This window comes from Trifolium pratense, linkage group LG6 (assembly GCF_020283565.1).
Source record: "Trifolium pratense cultivar HEN17-A07 linkage group LG6, ARS_RC_1.1, whole genome shotgun sequence".
NCBI classification, from domain to species: Eukaryota; Viridiplantae; Streptophyta; class Magnoliopsida; order Fabales; family Fabaceae; genus Trifolium; species Trifolium pratense.
The window spans coordinates 825,689-844,509 of NC_060064.1; the positions used below are offsets into that span (position 1 = coordinate 825,689).

Sequence of the window (18,821 nt, forward strand, 5' to 3'; positions counted from 1 at the left end):
ATCTCTAACTATTACTCCCTAAACAATAGTATACTACTTAAAATAGAAATGAAAGAAACGTTTCTCAACCCATTAAATAATTTAAAGGAAAAATAATAACATCATGGGTCATGACACTAAAATAACTATAAAAAATAACCGCAAAACCACAAAATGACAAAGTGAGTGATGATGAAGCCATATTCATGTTCCTCCAACTTTCCATACCCGGAATGGTAAAGCCTACCAAACTCACATCTACCGTTCTTGGCTCTAAATAGATCATAATGAATTGAATTAATTAATATTTTTTAGAATTATAACCAGTGTACATGGTTACTAGTTGGGTTAATTCGAGTCGGTTAAACATGTGGTTTCAATTTATAAAATACATAAATGAAAATTTTATTTCCATGTTTCAACTTTTATCAATGTCTTTTTTTATTATTAAAATTCAAATTCCACACATGAAATTTATATTACTCACACACCTTACAATAGAATATTATAGTACTTTTAAACGTATTTTAAATATTCAAAACAAATAATTTTTACAATTGTACGAGGTAGAAAACAAATGTCAATTATACTTCAAGATGATAAAATACTCTTTGTTAAGAAATAAAATACAAAGCTTACTTTAGTTGGTAGAGACATTACATTTTATATACACGGTTAGAGTTTAAATCTCGAACATTTCACACTTATCCATATCGGACAAAAAAAAAGCAATTTACATTTTTTTTTATAAGATGATAAAAAATGGTACTACATGCAATAGTAAAAAATCGAATCAAAAATCTTGATTAAATTACAAGCTGCATCATCTAATTTTTTTTTCGAAGTGTAAATGGTACTTCTACGTGCAATACTAAAAAATCCATCTTCAAATTTTATGAAACTCAAATATTATAAATTTTCATAAAAGTTTTACATACATCTTCAAACTAAAACTAAAAATTAAATTCAAAATCTTGTTTAAATTAGAAGCTGCATCATCTAATTTATTTTTTTTAAGTTACCATAATATAAGTTTGAAGTTTCCATCGCTATATAATAATGACTAATCTCCACCAAAAAATCTTTAAAATACACAAAAATAGATTCTTCTCTCCCGACCGAATTTTCTGTTAATTTAATTTAAATTTTAAACCTTGTCTCAACAATATTTTGTTGAACAAATTTATATTTTTATTTAATTTTAATATAAAAAGGAGAAGCACTTGTGTTTGTGTTGGCATCTGTTCTCTTCTTTGACATCTATCTATCCCATAGGGTTCGACTGTCTTTTCACAGCCTATCTCTTTCTCTCATTACAGTCGTCGTCGTCGTCGTCGTCGTCGTCGTCTTCTTTCCGATGAAGGGTCTTAACAACGCCGCCGATCTATTTGATCCTCTACTCGTCATGGAATCAGACACTCTCTCTTCTCCTTCTTCTCATGATGCCAATGATTTTGCCTTTGCTTTCAACGATAGTAATTTCTCCGATAGGATCCTTCAAATTGAAGTCATCAACGATCCAATTCAACCTTCTTCTAATGCCGACGGTTGCTCCACAGTTGCTGATTGGGCTAACGACCGCAAGAGGAGAAGGGAAGACATCAAGAACGAAAATGGTATCAAAAAAATTAATCTTTTTTTTCAAAACTCACAAATTTATTATGTAACTTTATTCCTGTTCATCTGTTTATGAAATTATTCATGGTGTTTTCTTCTTGTTTAATTGTTTATGTTCATTTCATTTCTAGGGTTGTTACTTGTTAGTAGAGTATATAGGAAAAAAAGATTGAAATGTAAAACTCAGATCAAATGAACGATATTAGGGTTCCCGCCAACTGATAAGGAACATTTTTCTATGTTAAATGCAATGTGTGTATGTTTAGTATCACGGTGGATGTGTCAGAATCATGTAGCTTCTGTAAAATCACGGTGGGTCATCGTGATTCTGGTATACTCACCGTGATACCAAAGATAGACGCAGTCAAACTTTGATATGTCTTTCAAATATGTTCAAGTGTTATGGATTACTCAGGCATATACCGTACTGAACTTACCGGTATTTTGAAGTAGTCATAAAAATGGTATCTTGAATAGTTGTCAAATATTCATTAGTTGTTTGCAGCAAATTGCCGAACTGGACCTTCCGGTAAATTGATTATTTGTCAAGTATTCATTGGTTGTTCGCAACGAATCCTTTACATTTATTGTAAAAATCTGCCTCCAATCAATGACTGACAAATCATTGCAGTTTTCTCTATTTAAGTGGAGAACCACGGAGTAACACAAAAATCTTTTTTTGGAATAATAATAACACACAAATCTTTCTCTCGATTATTAAAACCCTTGTTTACTTTGGTGGTTGCTGGGGCTGTGAAACCCAGGGGCGCTTTCAAGTTGTGGAATCAGCCTCTTGCAAATGTTTTACAGATGCAGAGCTGTCTACAATGGACTCACAATGGTTCCGACCCTTGTCTGAACCCTTTATTGGCGGGAGTTTTATAGCGTTCTAGGTTGCCCCTATAGTTATGTCATTTGCTTCATTTTTTGGCGATCTATTCATGGATTTTAGAATTTTTTTGGTAGCAGATTTATTGCCCGACCAGCCTGATTTGATCGACTTCGCGCCGCGTGAGCCTCAGGATGAAGAGGCAGATGCAATGCTTGAAGAGTCCCCCTCAGGTACTTGGATAACTTAAAAATTTCAAACCTAGTTTCTCAATTATATGATTTTTTATTTATTTTAAGAGTTACCATGGTTCAAGTCATGGAGGCAACATCTTGAAAATGTAAAGCAAGGTTGCCTACAGTAGACTCGCCTTGGTTTGACCCTTACTTGAATCCATCCATTATGGGAGTTTTATAGCACCAAGTTGCTCTATACTGGACCATGTTTATCAGAATCTTAAAATTTATGCTACCGATTGTGCAGTTTGATAATCTTACTGATAATGACTGAAATTGCACAATCTGGCAAAAATTGTGAATCATGTCTGTACAATGATTCCGTTGCTTCTGCGACAATCTGGATTGCCAATTTGGGTTGTCTATGAGCCTACAAGATCTTAAACCGAAAACACTTTTCTTTTGCTTGAACACAAACATACCCTTTCAATAAACGTGAAGTTTTCAGTTCTGTTCAATGATTTGAGTTGGTTTATTATTAATATAGGTGATGAGGCCTCTACTGTTGATGATGCCAATCTTCAAATGGACTGCTCTACAGTTGTTAAAGTGAAAACACTGCACATCAGCTCCCCCATCCTGGCTGCAAAGAGTCCATTCTTCTACAAGGTATATGTCTCTTGCTTATTGGTTAAATTGTAATACTTTTGAAAATTTCATGTTTGCTTAGTGTGTATAGTTTGCAGCTATTCTCAAATGGGATGAGGGAGTCAGAGCAGAGGCATGTCACCCTGAGAATTGCTGCATCGGGTATAAATATATATGAAAAGCTTTTTGGATTATTTGCTTAATCATATGTATTTTCTCCAATAGTTTGCTTACAAATGCTGATTTATTTTGCATGTTACAGAAGAAGCTCCTCTCATGGAGCTTTTGAATTTCATGTATAGCAATTCTCTGAGTGTTTCCTCACCACCTGCATTGTTGGACGTGCTGATGGCGGCTGACAAATTTGAAGTCGCATCCTGCATGAGGTACTGCAGCCGAGTGTTGCGGAACATACCTATGACACCGGAGTCTGCATTGCTCTACCTCGATCTTCCTTCCAGTGTCTTGATGGCAGATGCTGTTCAGCCATTGACTGATGCAGCCAAGCAATATCTTGCTTCCCGTTATAAAGATGTAACGAAGTAAGTTTCTTTCCACTTAATTTAAATTACTGATATGATCTTTGTTATAATCTCCTTAAAGCGGGATTCATAAAATAATTATCACATAGCCTGAGAAAGAGCTTAGTACTAATTAACAAAATATTTGTATTGTATGGAAGGCCTTCTTTTTGTTTAAATCTCAAATGTAGTTTTGTCTCAATGCTAATAAGTTTCACTAATGACCAGGCATCAGGAAGAACTCATGGGCTTGCCACTTGCTGGAGTTGAGGCAATACTGTCCAGTGATGAACTGCAGGTGGCATCAGAGGATGCAGTGTATGACTTCGTGCTGAGGTGGGCACGGACCCAGTACCCAAAGCTGGAAGAGAGGAGGGAAGTCCTCGGATTAAAGCTTGCCCGCTTCATCCGCTTTCCATACATGACCTGCCGCAAGCTGAAGAAAGTCCTGACTTGCAACGACTTCGACCACGAAATCGCTTCAAAGCTAGTAACCGAAGCCCTTTTCTTCAAGGCCGAGGCACCTCACCGGCAACGGATACTGGCTGCTGAATCTGCTTCATCGAGTCGCCTCTTTGTGGAGCGGTCATACAAGTACCGCCCTGTTAAGGTAGTGGAATTTGAACTTCCACGCCAACAGTGTGTGGTCTACTTAGACCTGAAGCGGGAGGAGTGTGCCAACTTGTTCCCATCTGGTCGGGTATACTCCCAGGCTTTCCACTTAGGTGGTCAAGGGTTCTTTTTGTCAGCACACTGCAACATGGACCAGCAGAGCTCATTTCATTGCTTTGGGCTGTTCTTAGGAATGCAGGAGAAGGGCTCTGTCAGCTTCGCGGTTGATTATGAATTTGCTGCTCGATCGAGACCAACTGAAGAATATGTCAGCAAATATAAAGGCAACTATACATTCACAGGGGGAAAGGCTGTGGGATATAGAAACTTGTTTGCTACACCGTGGACATCATTCATGGCGGAGGACAGCCTTTATTTTATTAACGGTGTTCTCCATCTTAGAGCGGAGCTAACCATCAGAAACCGACTCGATGTACAAGTGTAAACTTCGTCTTGTAGTTGGTTGGTAGCTGACTTTTTTTGTAGCACAGTTTATCTTTTCATGTTAACCCTCTGTAATTATATTGTTGTAATATATGCTGGCAAATCTTGGTGGCTAGTGCTGTAGATCAAGTTAATGGTCTGGATAAAAAATGTCCCTGCACTCCAGCTTTGGCACTGCAAAACAAACTTGAGCTTGTATGTCTTTTGGGTTGAATGTATTAGATTGTAGTAAAATTGTTTGGTTGAAATTGAGTTTGAAATGAAAGACATATTATTTCTATATTTTTGAGACTCTATGTTATTAACAGTTCTGCTGCTTTAATGTTTGCCATACCAGTGATAAGAATAATTCATGAAAGGGCTCAAGTTACTTTGAAAAATACCGAATCACTTAATTTTAAGGAGCTCCTTTGCCATATTGTAACCTGCCCAACCTTATTCCATTTGTAAACAATGTTGGATGATCATTGTAATGAAGGTTTAGAAAAAATAGCACTTGTAAAAAATTATGCTGTGACAGTGTTACAAATGAGAAGTGAGATGCAAATCACATGTGAATGAACAGGAACTCAGTTGCTCAAGAATGTACTTGAAAATCCATGGCAATAATTTAAGACAAAGGAATGGCAATTGGTAACTGAAGCCAATAAAACAGCCAACAAAAATTAGCAACTAAGTGGAAGGCAGATCCTGTTTTCAGGTGAAAAAAATCAGAAGAAAAAGTTTAAACCAAAACTCCTCTGATCAACTGCATGATGATACCAACAGGTGGAGTGAAACTATGAAATTAGAATTTTAATGTGACATAATAAACAAGAGTGATTATATACTTGTAATATTTTTTCATCATCCTTAATTTACTCACTGATTTTAATGTGTATTACAACTAATACTTTTCTGTTGAATTCATATAAAATTTCTCATAAAAAATACTTTTAATTTTTTCCCCTTCATTTTCAGTAGTAATTGATCAATACGATTAAATATTCTTAATATATCATCAAATGGTTTCGTGGTGTAGTTGGTTATCACGTCAGTCTAACACACTGAAGGTCTCCGGTTCAAGTCCGGGCGAAGCCATCTTTTTCTTTTTCATTTATAAATATAAAATAAAGTAAAAAATTTAAAAACACTGTTTAAAATTTAAAATTTTGCTACTATCTTTATCACATACTTAGAGAGGGGAATCAATTTTTCCGCTAAACTTGAAGTCTCTTTAGATGCCGACTTCTTGACTCATGCTTCTCCTCCATAAGGCGTTCGTGATGTTCTTATGGACGACACAACACAATAAAACCTTCTTTCTTCGTAAATAGTTTTGTTTTTCTCTTTTTAGCTTCTTTACAAAAAAAAAAAAACTATTATTTTTGAATGTGAAAACAGATGAGGAAATGTGTATATAAATTTTGCACGTCCAATTACAAAAATATATTTAATCATTTTTTTTAAAAAAAAACATTACAAAAAAGTCTCATTCTTTTTATTTATTTTTCGTTACCACTATTCTTTTATGCCAAACAAACAATAATTCAATTTAAGATCACAATGTGACATTTTAATATTTAATCAAAATTTAAAATAAAGAGCAGAGACAATCTCTTAAACATGTTGGCATATATCTTATGTCGCCAGTGTCTTCACATGGTCGGTTGTGTCGCGATATCAAGAGTTACTTCTAAAGAAATATTAACGATTTTGATTATCGACGAAGACGGTGAAAATACAAATAAAACTTTCAATGTAATGAAATATTTCGTAATTTATCATAATTCCTATTGTATGAACATTTATCAAAATTTATAGTTGAACTAATGTTTAATGTTAGCCAACATTTTTATATATCTTTAGTATTAAAAAATTTCTATCGTATTTTTATTATTTCATATTACGGTTAATTAGACCCGTGCACCACGCGGGTCGAAGTTCTAGTTACAATAAGAATCTCGTCTACAAAAATTTAATTCTAAAATTAGTGATATAAATATGTAGTCCCTCAGAGTGTGACACAATTACAACCATATGGTCTACAAAGATAATTCCAATGTTCTCTCATCATAAACTTGTTTTACTTGATCAAAAATAGCATTTGCTAGTCTTAGAGCAAGATTTATGTTCCTCTAACCTTGCTTCAAGCAGTTTTGCCATAAATGAATTATCTTTTACTCCTCTAGGTAATTTGTAATGAGACTTGTTAAAATCTGGTACAATCAATGTAGTTTTCCACTGTTTAACAGGACTACCATTAACTTTAACTGCAGAATTAACACAAGAATCTTCCCTGCAAATGGTCTCAGGATATACCTTATCACCTTCTGATGACATGGAACTGTTTCCAACTAGGCTGTGGCCTGAAGTAATTCTCTTGGTCTTGCCTCTATCATGTTCTGGTGGACCTTGAATTGTCTCAGACAAAGTTGATACCATAGGACTAGGAGTATTTAATAGATTTGTCTTGTATCTTCCAATGTCACTTGATTTCCCCTCAACAAAACACTTGGTATGTCCTTTGTCAGAAGTCCTTTTCTGTTCAAAAATGTCGGTACTAACAGAATCTTCCTCGGTAAAATTATGAGGTGAATGTATTGTCTCCTTTAGTGGAAAGGAATCCAATGAAGATAGGCGAGGGCGGATCTCCTTATGCTCTTTAATGGATGCATTATTATTTCTCTTTAAGTCAATAGATCGTTTTGCACGAAGAACTGTTTCAATATCAATGCGTAACTTATCGACAATTGAATGTGTACGTGGGAGATTGCTACCACAACCATCTTGAACTAGCTTCATTTGCGTGCGCTCATCAAGCCAGGCTTCCGAAATATGAAGTATTAGCCGATCAAGGCTTTCGCCTTTAACATGACCGTTATTAGCTTTGTGCCTAATAGATCGTAGTTCATGTTCATAATCTCTCACTCCTTTGGCAAAATCATCACATAAATTCTCCAAAAGGATCCTTGCTTTTTTCTCTCTTTCAAGATCTCTCAGAGTACCACGGAACGAAGACTTCACTTCAGAAAGCTCACTAGCCAACTTCTGGTACAGGCTTTCTGAATGCTTTCTTAACCTCCTTTCAACATCAATCTCTTCCTTGACTGATTGAACTATGGCTTTGATCTTTTCATGTTCTTTGTTCTTGTTAACAAGTTTGTCTTCTGTTATTTGCTTCATTAAGTTCTCCATTTCCTGCTTAGTCTCATTTTTTTGTTGCAATAACTCTTTTACCTGTGTTTGAGAAAAACCTAGTTCCATTACCAGAGCTTTCACTACGGCCATATTTGACGGATCCTGTTTTAAATAACACAGTCAACTTGTTATACCGGATAAAAGGGTTAAAGTAACATTTTAAGAACCTTATGGTCTATACATAATTTTAAAAATACTCATTAAAAACGTCTCAGAAGGATCATCGATGATAATCCATCATGGTTTACAAAATAAGGTGCAGATCCTTGTTCAAATTCCTATTTACATACTCACTCATATCTTAAAAAGTCATAATATTTGTGGGATTCAAATGGAATCTTACTTCCATCAAGCGACGACAACTACTAGGGGACACAGACTGTCGAGAAGAACCATTTCTGTTAATTGATCTACGGTGCTGAACAGACGATGCTTGAACACGTCTTCTCGAGTCCCTAGCAGATGCTGGCTATATTGAGTTACAAAGTAAGAATCATAAATCAAAATATATAAAATGTCATCAAACATTAGTATCTAAAAATGCTTCAAACATAATCGTGACTTTAGGAATTATTGTTTGATAATCTTTCTGATATCGATAATTATTTTAGCTTTGATGCTTGTCATTCCGATGATCTAACATCTAACAGTAATTTAACGAAAGAGATAAAGTGAGTTCTTGAATGCAGTTCCACAGAAACACAAAACCACTTTCTTTTCAAATAATAGAGACCTAAGAACCCGATTACATGGACATCGAATACTATGTCACGTCTCTTCATAAGGTGCTCCTTATCATAATGTAACCTTCCCAAACTTATTTGATTTGTCAACATCAACAATATTGGATACTCATTTAGAAAATGGCCACAGTTTAAAATGTAAATCAACAATATTGCAAAAAAAGTAAGATGTAAATCACATGTGAACATAACAAATCCAAATGAGAAAATGGATAGGAACTCAATTGTTAACAACAAGTGGTAGCTCAGTCGTAAGAGTTTAACCTTATAACCTCAAGGTACCGATCAAGTTCAAATCACCTCAGGGACGATCGTAAAATGACCATTAGTGCCACTAATTAATAAAATTGCTAACAGCAGGTAGATTGAAACTATGAAATTATAATTTTATTCATATAAATCTACATCACCCTCTTAATTGATATATACAAAGTTATAGACTAAACCAAACAAATGTCCCTAACTTTTAAAACTAAAACTGAACTTTCTAGTTATAACTTATAGGCATAAAAAAACAGTATACAACAAGAATGGAAACATTTAGTACATAAATAATTTTACCAAAACTTTCATTGCCATGTGTAATATGCATGACATGGAACACAAACACAGTGTAACATATTTTGACTAAACTATTAAAGAACCAAATTATACATAAAAACCAAAAATTGAAAATGGGTTTCAAGCAAATTATTCAAAGATGCAAAACAAGAAAAGCACACCTGGTGAGAATGAAATTCCCATAGTTTGGCACAAAGTTTTCTTGCAGAGAGTGTTTCTGAGGAGGGAAAGTTGAGAAATTCTTGCTGAACAACAGTGTTAACATTGTGTTGAGAATCAACAAGTCTCCAAGTGGGTGGTGGGGTTGAAGATCTTCCTCTTCCTTCTCTCTTCCCAACAAGTTTCAACTTTTCTACCATTTTTATCAATCCTTCATCATCTTCTTCTTCCCTTTTCTTCAAACCTTTTTCTCTTCTTTCCATCTTCCTAATCCAGCTTGAAATTTTTAAAGTTCAATTTTTTATAATGTACTACTAAATCTTGTTCCTTTTTAACAAACAGTGAGTGAGATTGTTCAACATAGATTCATTCAAGTGTTTTATTACTTCTTTGTGTTTCAAACATGACAGTGTTGTGTCACTGTCACCATTACAAGTTCTGAATGAACAAACATCAACATTCAACATGTTAAGTATGAATGAGCTGTGAGTTGCAAAGTCAGCATTCTTTCTCACACTGCCACGTCAACACATGTGGGGTCCACTGTCCTTCCCAAACACCTTAATTTTCTTGTCCTTTTGTCTTGTTTCCTCTCTAAATAATTGTTTCTTTCCACTTTTATTTTTTTGGCTTTTAGCCAATAATCATCATAAAATACAAAAATATAAAATTAGGTGATGTTGTTGTACGTATATGTAGAATAGATCATTTATTTTAGAATTTGAGGGAAAAATATTATATAGTATGCTTTTTATGATGTACTCCCTCCAGAGGTCATAAGTAAAAATCTACTTTTTAGATGATTCATTGAATAATAATGGATACATCCATTATTCAATGAATCTAAAAAGTGAATTTTTTCTTATATTTATGTTCGGAGGAATTATGTATATTAGCGGATAGCAACATTTGTGTGAATGTATCAAATAGCAGATCAGTTATTTATTGATGTAGATTTCACAATTTTACGTGAAACCATTCAAGAAATAGTTGCAACTTGTATGAAATTACATTTAATAAGAGAATTATAAAAAGAGTAGTGCTAAGTATCATACAAAATTCACATATACAAATGAGGTTTTAAATTTGAATGGTAGCTCAATTGATAGGTACATCTTATTATACATGTAAGAGTTGGAGTTCGAACCCCAAATATTTCACTTATTCACGTTAAAGGTACGAATAGAAGAAAAGAGATATATAATATACACCTCAAATTGGTGGGGAACAAAATTGAGGGAATGTGATGAAGTGGATGTCATCATATACCACGCTATTCTATATATTCATTTTTTAAGAATCGAAACAATGAAATCACATTTCATACCATCTCATTCCACCTTATTCCATTAATCCAAATAAAATTTAAAGGTGAAATTTCTACCTACCAGACTACTTTAACAAAAAAAAAAAATATATTCATCTTACCTAAAGATTTTTTTTTGGTCAAGACCTACCTTAGAGATTTTACTTCGAGAGAAATAATGGTGTTTGTAAAGTAATCAACATACATTTGATTATATATTACTTTATAAATGGGTTATCAAACAAAACATACATTACATCCAACAACAAAACGCAACTATTGGATGAAGTATTTGGGCTTCATCATATTGGCTTTGAAAGTCACAAAAAAGGCTTGGCCAGTCATGTTTTTTGGGTGGAAAGAATAGAAAAAATTTGGGTAAAATAAAAAAAGCCTAAAGTTTAGAGGTCAAGATTTCAATTTGTCATTTTGATTTCATTCATTCATGCTAGGGTAACCTAAGCTCTGCCTATAGATGCTATAAACTATGAGATCACAGAGGCATTGTGTTTCTTGAAGAATATACTATTATGCATGCAATTATGACCAATATAGTATGAATGTCATGTTTGTGGGTGAGTATAAGTTGAATTGCTGATAACTGAGACATGTATAAAGGTACATAATGTAAAGTTTTTAACAGTTCGGTTTGGTTAACTGTGGTTCGGTTCTAGTTAGAAAACTCTAACTGAATTATAGTTCGGTTCACGAACTACTGCAATTGGTTCAATTAATTACAGTTCGGTTCGGTTCAGCAGTTCGGTTCAATTAGCAGTTATTTTTGAACAGTCCTAGTATGACACATGCAATAGAGAAGTGGAGAATCCGATTTTCAATTCATAGCTCCTCCAATAATGTCTCATATAGCTACACTTACGGAACGAAAAGATCATCCCTTTTTGTTACAATAATCTCTACTGTCGTGCATGGAAAATATCTTAAAAGAATATTGAAAAGGAGTTCATTAAAAATTAAGCATGCGGTTTATTGAAATTATATATGGGATGATACAAATTGCAGTGAGCACAAACAAGTGGTCCACAAAATTGAGTCCATTATGATAACCAAGTATCCAATTTGTGGTCCATCTTCCCTCTCATCACATTCACATGTCATGCCTTGGAATTTATTCTTGGATTATTATCTTTAAAGGAGGCATAAGATTGCCTAAAAATATTCAGTTTTTAGTGTCACTTTCATAGTTCATAGTAAAAGTTAATTGAAGAGCAAAAGCAAGTCCATTATTCATCACTTTCTAGTTAATTTTATTTTCATCACTCTTAAGCCAATACAGTATTTTTTTTCTTTTCACCAAAGCCAATACAGTATGTTATACTATGCATTGATGGTAAATGGTAATGATGATTAAACCACTACATGATGCTAAGAGGTAAAAACTTGACTGATAAAACAGCAAAAAGGAAGATTAGGGACTGATTAGAAACTATCATAATAGTCCCAAAGCATGGGAAAATTGAACAGTACAAACAAAAACAACATGTTGGTAAAAGTAGCAATGGAAATTTAGAGACGGAAATACTTCAATGAATACGTACTAGAAAAAGTTAAAGTAGCGATGGTAATTTATAGACGGAAAAAGCAAAGTCTTTCTCTAATTCTGTCACTAAATATTTTTCGTCGTTATTTCAACTTTTTTTAGTGACTAATGAGCTTAGTTAAGTTACCTAATTGTTTTTTCTTTAACTGTGTTGGTTATGCAGAAAATTCTAGAAGATCTAATGCTGTTGCGGATTCTAGCCCTCGGAAGAAAAGGGGAATGGTTCTTCCTTTTGAACCATATTCTATCACATTTGATGAAATTGTATACTCTGTTGACATGCCACAAGTAAGTCATTTTCAAAGTTGTGAATTGCAGTCATAGTTGAATTGCGATGATGTCGCAATTGTTGATATCGTGGAAAATTTAATGGTCAAATATAGTTGATGCGACCAAAATTATAGTTACGATGCTGTTGCACAGGCATAAAAAACCTTGACACCAAGACTTATTAAGCAATGCACGGTAATGTCACACCTACTAAACATGCGTTCAAAATCTTATATTTTGTTCGTGGAATTTCGACTTCCAGGAAATGAAGGATCAAGCTGTAATGGAGGACGGGTTAGTGCTTTTGAAGGGTGTCAGTGGTGCATTTAGGCCCGGTGTTCTCACAGCTTTGATGGGTGTTAGTGGAGCTGGTAAAACTATTTTGATGGATATTTTGGCTGGTAGAAAAACTAGACGGTTACCCTAAAAAGCAAGAAACATTTGCTAGAATCTCTGGCTATTGTGAGCAGAATGATATCCACTCCCCTCAACTTACACTCTCTGAGTCTTTACTGTATTCAGCATGGCGTCGTTTACCTTATGATTCCAATACCAAAAAGGTTAGTACTTATTGCTCAAGACACCTTATGATTCTACCATTTACATGTTTTATTAAGGTCTTGTTAGAATAAATGAAATATGTTTGTGTATCTTGAATTATCTCATAGGATTAGTTTCTTAATTATATTAGTCTTTGAAGATTAGTTTCCATAATTATTTGGGATTTGAGGTCTTGTATCCTTACAAATAAGGTTAGCATTCAGTCTTTTGTGTCATATTTTCATGTCTTTATTATTAGGATTCAAGACTTTATTATTTGTCTTATCCTTATTTTATCCAAACTTTTGAATCTATTTATCAATTGACTCCTCATTCAAACTTTTGAATCTAACATATGATTGCAGATATGTTCATTGAGGAAGTCATGGAACTAGAGGAGTTAAATCCATTGAGGAACACAGTAGTTGGTTTGCCTGGTCTTTCAACTGAACAATGAAAGAGATTAACTATCGCAGTTGAATTAGTGGCCAATCCATCCATGATGCTTGTTGATGATAAGTGAATTGAGATAAATTCACCGTTGCTTGTAATACAAGTTACCTAGTTAGTTAGTTTTACTTGTAAGAAACAGTTTTAGTTAGTTATAACTTACAACTACCTCTACTAGTTGGTTATGATCCCTTAACTTGTATATAAGGTAGAACATTGAGATTGTAATGATCAAGTTGCATAATAAAATTTTCATTCTTTCTCTCCTTCGTTTAGGCTCAATACGCGCTTACTCTGCAACTCCCTCGTCTTGTACCTTGCAAGATCTCTTTTCATGGCATACTTAACTCACTCTACCTACTCTTTACAATGCTAAACCAAATCATAGCATATTTGGAATTGGAATAATAATGTCGAGCTCACAAAATGGGATTATTTACTTTGTATAATTCTAATGCAACAGAAACTATATACTTGGATAACTCATTTCTCATTTGAAAAACTCACTATTGTCATGGAAAAAAAATATAGTACCCTTCTAAAAACTTTTGATGTATTTTTGAATGATTGAACTAAAAAGGAAGATTAGGGACCGATTAGATGATATCATTCATAATAGTCCCAAAGCATGGGAAAAATGAACAGTACAAACAAAAACAACAAGTTGGTAAATTGACGGCTATGATCTCAGTTTCCAAATCTGCCAGATGGAATCTCCACCGTCCATCAATCTCTGATTACAGTTTTTTTTTTTCTTTCCCTTCTTTTTCATTGTTACCTGCTGATGTTAGAATTGGTAGGAGCAAGAGAGTGAACATTTCTCTGTGCAACCAAACAGCATAAGAATCCTGAACCCGCTAACCCTGTTTTACCCGTTACCGTTAATTCTCTCACTCCATTCCAATCCTTTAACGCCGTCGTTTTGGGTGATGTTGAAGACGACGTCGTTGTTGATTCTTCTTCATCAACTGATTCCGTACAAGAATTATCGTTATCACAAGATTCACTCGAAACTTCTTCTCCGGTAACCACCTCCTTCAATTTCGGTTCTAACAACTTTCTCCGACGGTGTTTTATCTTCTCTCCCATTAGATCACGGTAACCTATCGCTGAGATTTTCTCCAGTGCCGCCGGAAAATCTGAACCATCAACCACCATTGCTCCGATGTTAATTACGCCGTAGAACCTCCCCGACGGACGACGAATTTGAACAGCGCTGAAGCAAGGAGTTCTGTTCACGTTCACGTTCACGTTCACGTTGCCGTTGCCGTTGACGGAGTCGGAGGAGAGGATGTTGCTTATGAGGAACCTAACAGTACCGACGATATGATCACGGAAAGTACCAACGGCGTAGATTGCGACACAGATACCTGACGTTTCGCCGGCGAGAAACTCCGGCGTGACTTTGAAGAGGAATTTATCATTCCATGTAGGGTTCTGACCTCCGATTTTGTCGACTCGTGTTCGTAGCTTGGTGGAAGAGTCGATCCATGTGAGTGCGTAGGTTTGAAATCTTCGCCGTAGTGATGACGGTGGTTTCAAACCTTGTGCTGAGATCAAGTTGATCTCCAATACTAGTTGAATCTTCGCCGGAGTCGCCATCGTTTCTCTCTCTCTCTCTCTCTCTCTCTCTGAAACCTTTACAACAGCACCATCTTTATTTTGTTTCTTTATTTTCCGGCGAGATGAACGGTTGTGATTCCGGTGAAGGAAGAAGGAGAGAGAGAGAGGTTTTCTATTAAGAAGCAGTGTGGGACCTACGTATATATATTTTTGTTATTTTGTATGAAAAATGAAAATATTAGCTGTAAATAACTAAACTGGGTTTAATGTGGGGTTATTAGTGAAAATCATTGCTTACTTAACAGCATTTTAACTGAAAGCTTAACAAACAAACGCCTCTAACAGTAACAGCTACTGTTATCTGGATACAGTAATTACAACAGTATTCACACTAAATAATTACAATTAATAAGGTAAGATAAAAAAATACAATATACAATTAATTAAAGGTAAATTATATTTGTTATATAATTAAAGGTAAATATATATGTTTACTTTTAATTTTTTTTTACACTGTTTACTTTTACTATGAACTTCCCTTTGTTATTTCATTATATTATAGCCATTTTTCTCTCAAGTTGTATTCAATATCATTGTTCTTGTGGTTGGTTAGTATAGCTCCATTTTCTCTCAATTTTAAAATAATTTTTTTTTATTTAAATTTTTTTAACTTTAATACTCCTACTACATAAGCAAATTATTACTACAAAAAGTAAATAGTGACTAACAAAGGCAAAATGGTAAATTTGGAGGACCAAAATTGAGCAATTGTAAAACTTTTTTTTGACACAACAATAACATTAAAATCGAACAATTAAAATTTGAAAGGTCAAAATCAAACAACCGTAAAATTTGAAGTCAAAAGTGCATTTAAGCTAACTTGCACACTTAGGCAAAAAAAAAAAAGAAAGAAAAGGGAGTGCTAATGTTGGCATTTTGACATTTTTGGAATACATTTAATTGTCGCATATAGGAGGTGGTCATGTTTCGTTTTTGATAAGGTTCAGTTTGATTCAGTAATTTGGTTCAGTTTTTTATTTATTGAACACCCCTAATCGCACATACAACTTTGCAACTAAACTTTCAATCTATAGATGTCAACATGGCGAACGTAGACTACTAATATAATCGAATAACATATGTATCTGATTTGATTTAGGACAAATCAGATAGTCTTATAATTATAAGTTGTTCGATCAAAATTAGACGATTTAAATTTAATCCTTCGATTTTAGCATGACAAATTGTTGGAACAAGTTAGCAACTTGTATGATGAACTTGGTATAGAAATAAACACAAGTGAAAGAGCTAGAGTGTGTGAATTTGAAAAAGTTCACATTGAGTCCCACATTGGAAGGGTCACTCACTTTAGTAGTGTTTATATACATCAAATGCACACCTTGGGGTGTGCCCCAAGGGGTACCCAGTTTTGTAAACGGACAACCACACACTCATTGTCAAATATCACACACGCGCGCCGCCGTCGTCCGGCCAGACCGGACCCGGGCTTGGTGATATATTATTTTTTAATACCCAGAAGTGAAAAATTAATTAATAATTATTTTTCACTAAGTGTTGACCGTGCACATGTTTTTTGTGCTTGATACCAAGTCAAGAACGGAATTATAACCGTTGTTAAATTGAACTCAGTCAATAACTGAGTCCCTAAAATCTTGGCCACGTTTTGATGTGCTGGCCCTGATTTTTCTCCCACTTATCGATCCACATCAGTTGCCCTCTTACTGTTTTATCCTGGGGACTTCACGGTTGCTAGTCTACCTTGCACAATTTAGGTAGTGTCGTGAAACGTCTTAAAGAGAGCGTATCGAACCGCGACTCGACCGATAATTTCATCATTGCTATTTTCAAAATCGATTTTTCAAAACTGAAAAATAACACAAATAAATCTATCTTTATTAACAAGACATGGTGGTTCACTTGTTCCTATCCAATGATGCTTGATAACATATTAACATTAGTTAACTAGTATTCCCCTCAAATTAATTAGTGGTTTAGTGCCATATGATTGAATCCAGCTGAAGAATACGACTACTTTCTTCAGATTTCGAGGCCCAAAATCTGCTTCATAATTCATTTTCTAACACTTTTTTTTGTTGTTGTATAAACAAAATTGGATAAGTGTTATTTTTTCCCTAACACACATGCATAATACTACAAACAGATACATAAGTTTTTATTCATCTTTTAGTTATTTTGATGTCCATGAAGATTTTATTAACTTATTTTTTGCTCTTGGTATTTGTCTCAAGTCACGTCGTGTCTCATGTTGTACTAAATTAATAAAATAACATAACAATTTGGAAAATAAATTACATCACATGATTTAAACTTAATCCTTTTGTTAATTATCAATTTCTATGAATTGACTGCTTAACTAAACATCATTATGCATAGTACATTATTTCTCTATCACAAAATTATCCCAAAGGCTCTATAAATTGGTTCATTATTACTATGATAAGCATAAGCTACAAGCTAATTAAGATATATTACAATATAATGGGAATGGGAAATGAAACATATAGCCTTTCAAATTCAATTATCTTTCTCATAATTTTTCTTACCTTTGTTTCTAGTACAAATGGTGGAGACATTGTTGTTTATTGGGGTCAAAACGAGAAAGAAGGTTCATTGACTGAAACATGTAACACAGGATTATACGAAATTGTGAACATAGCGTTTCTGTCAACATTTGGCGATGGTCGTAAACCTCAACTCAATCTAGCTGGTCATTGTGACCCCACGTCAAACAATGGTTGCAAGATTTTGAGCATAGACATAAAAAATTGTCAAAAGAAAGGCATCAAAGTCTTGCTGTCAATTGGCGGCGGCGTTGAGGGTTACACTTTGTCATCAAATGAAGATGCTAGAAACGTCGGAGATTACATATGGAACAATTTCTTAGGAGGGAAATCATTTTCAAGACCATTAGGTGATGTTGTTTTGGATGGTGTAGATTTTGATATTGAAGTTGGTGGTGGTGAAGAATTTTATGGTGAACTTGCAAGAAGAATTTCTCAACATAAAGGGACCAAAAAAGTGTTCTTAACAGCTGCACCTCAATGTCCTTTCCCTGATCAACAACTCAAAGGGGCATTATCAACAGGATTATTTGACTTTGTTTGGGTTCAATTTTACAACAATGATCCTTGTTTATTTGATTCTAACAACCCTGGCAAGTTCCAAAAATCTTGGATTAAGTGGATTTCGACTATTAAGGTTAGTAAGATTTATGTTGGTGTTCCGGCTTCACCGGAAGCATCAACTGCTGAGAGTGGTTTTGTGGCAACTAGAGTGTTTATAAATAAAGTGTTGCCTTTTGTTAAAAGATCAAGCAAGTATGGAGGAGTGATGCTTTGGGATAGGTTTGCTGATAAACAAAATGGATATGGTAGGAATATTAAGGCCTTTGTTTGATATTTAGTTGCAACCATGTTTGAGATTTTCTTTACTTTGTTTAATTTCTTGTATCTATAAATAAATGCAAGTCTCGTTGTAATTAGTTTGAATTGTTGAGTCAAGTTAGTTAATTAAGTGTGGATTAAAGTGGAAGAACAATGATGTTTGAATCTAGTACTACTCAAATCACTCCATTATCAAATTTAGTGGCTTACATGGTCGTATTATTTTGGCACCACTAGTGA

At 34.3% G+C, this 18,821-nt stretch overlaps 4 protein-coding genes and 1 non-coding gene across 5 annotated transcripts; 3 read left to right on the forward strand and 2 right to left on the reverse strand.

Moving 5' to 3' along the window:
* The first annotated feature begins 1,197 nt into the window (after positions 1–1,197).
* LOC123889603 (BTB/POZ domain-containing protein POB1) lies at positions 1,198–5,106 on the forward strand. Its single transcript, XM_045939016.1, has 6 exons — positions 1,198–1,595; positions 2,566–2,658; positions 3,149–3,270; positions 3,348–3,411; positions 3,512–3,791; positions 3,999–5,106. Exons 1-6 carry the CDS (start codon positions 1,337–1,339, stop codon positions 4,825–4,827), a joined length of 1,647 nt encoding a protein of 548 aa, XP_045794972.1. The 5' UTR covers positions 1,198–1,336; the 3' UTR covers positions 4,828–5,106.
* Positions 5,107–5,832: 726 nt separating this feature from the next.
* Positions 5,833–5,906, forward strand: TRNAV-AAC. Its single transcript has one exon. It is a non-coding gene; the product is annotated as a tRNA-Val (tRNA).
* A 751-nt stretch (positions 5,907–6,657) lies between these two features.
* Positions 6,658–9,913, reverse strand: LOC123889604 (uncharacterized protein At5g41620-like). Its single transcript, XM_045939017.1, has 3 exons — positions 9,472–9,913; positions 8,350–8,475; positions 6,658–8,108 (listed from the first exon to the last, which is right to left on the reverse strand). Exons 1-3 carry the CDS (start codon positions 9,730–9,732, stop codon positions 6,900–6,902), a joined length of 1,596 nt encoding a protein of 531 aa, XP_045794973.1. The 5' UTR covers positions 9,733–9,913; the 3' UTR covers positions 6,658–6,899.
* A 4,444-nt stretch (positions 9,914–14,357) lies between these two features.
* On the reverse strand, positions 14,358–15,430 carry LOC123889605. The gene has a single exon (XM_045939018.1). It carries the CDS (start codon positions 15,193–15,195, stop codon positions 14,368–14,370), a length of 828 nt encoding a protein of 275 aa, XP_045794974.1. The 5' UTR covers positions 15,196–15,430; the 3' UTR covers positions 14,358–14,367.
* A 2,211-nt stretch (positions 15,431–17,641) lies between these two features.
* Positions 17,642–18,782, forward strand: LOC123889606 (basic endochitinase-like). The gene has a single exon (XM_045939019.1). It carries the CDS (start codon positions 17,677–17,679, stop codon positions 18,592–18,594), a length of 918 nt encoding a protein of 305 aa, XP_045794975.1. The 5' UTR covers positions 17,642–17,676; the 3' UTR covers positions 18,595–18,782.
* Positions 18,783–18,821: the final 39 nt, after the last annotated feature.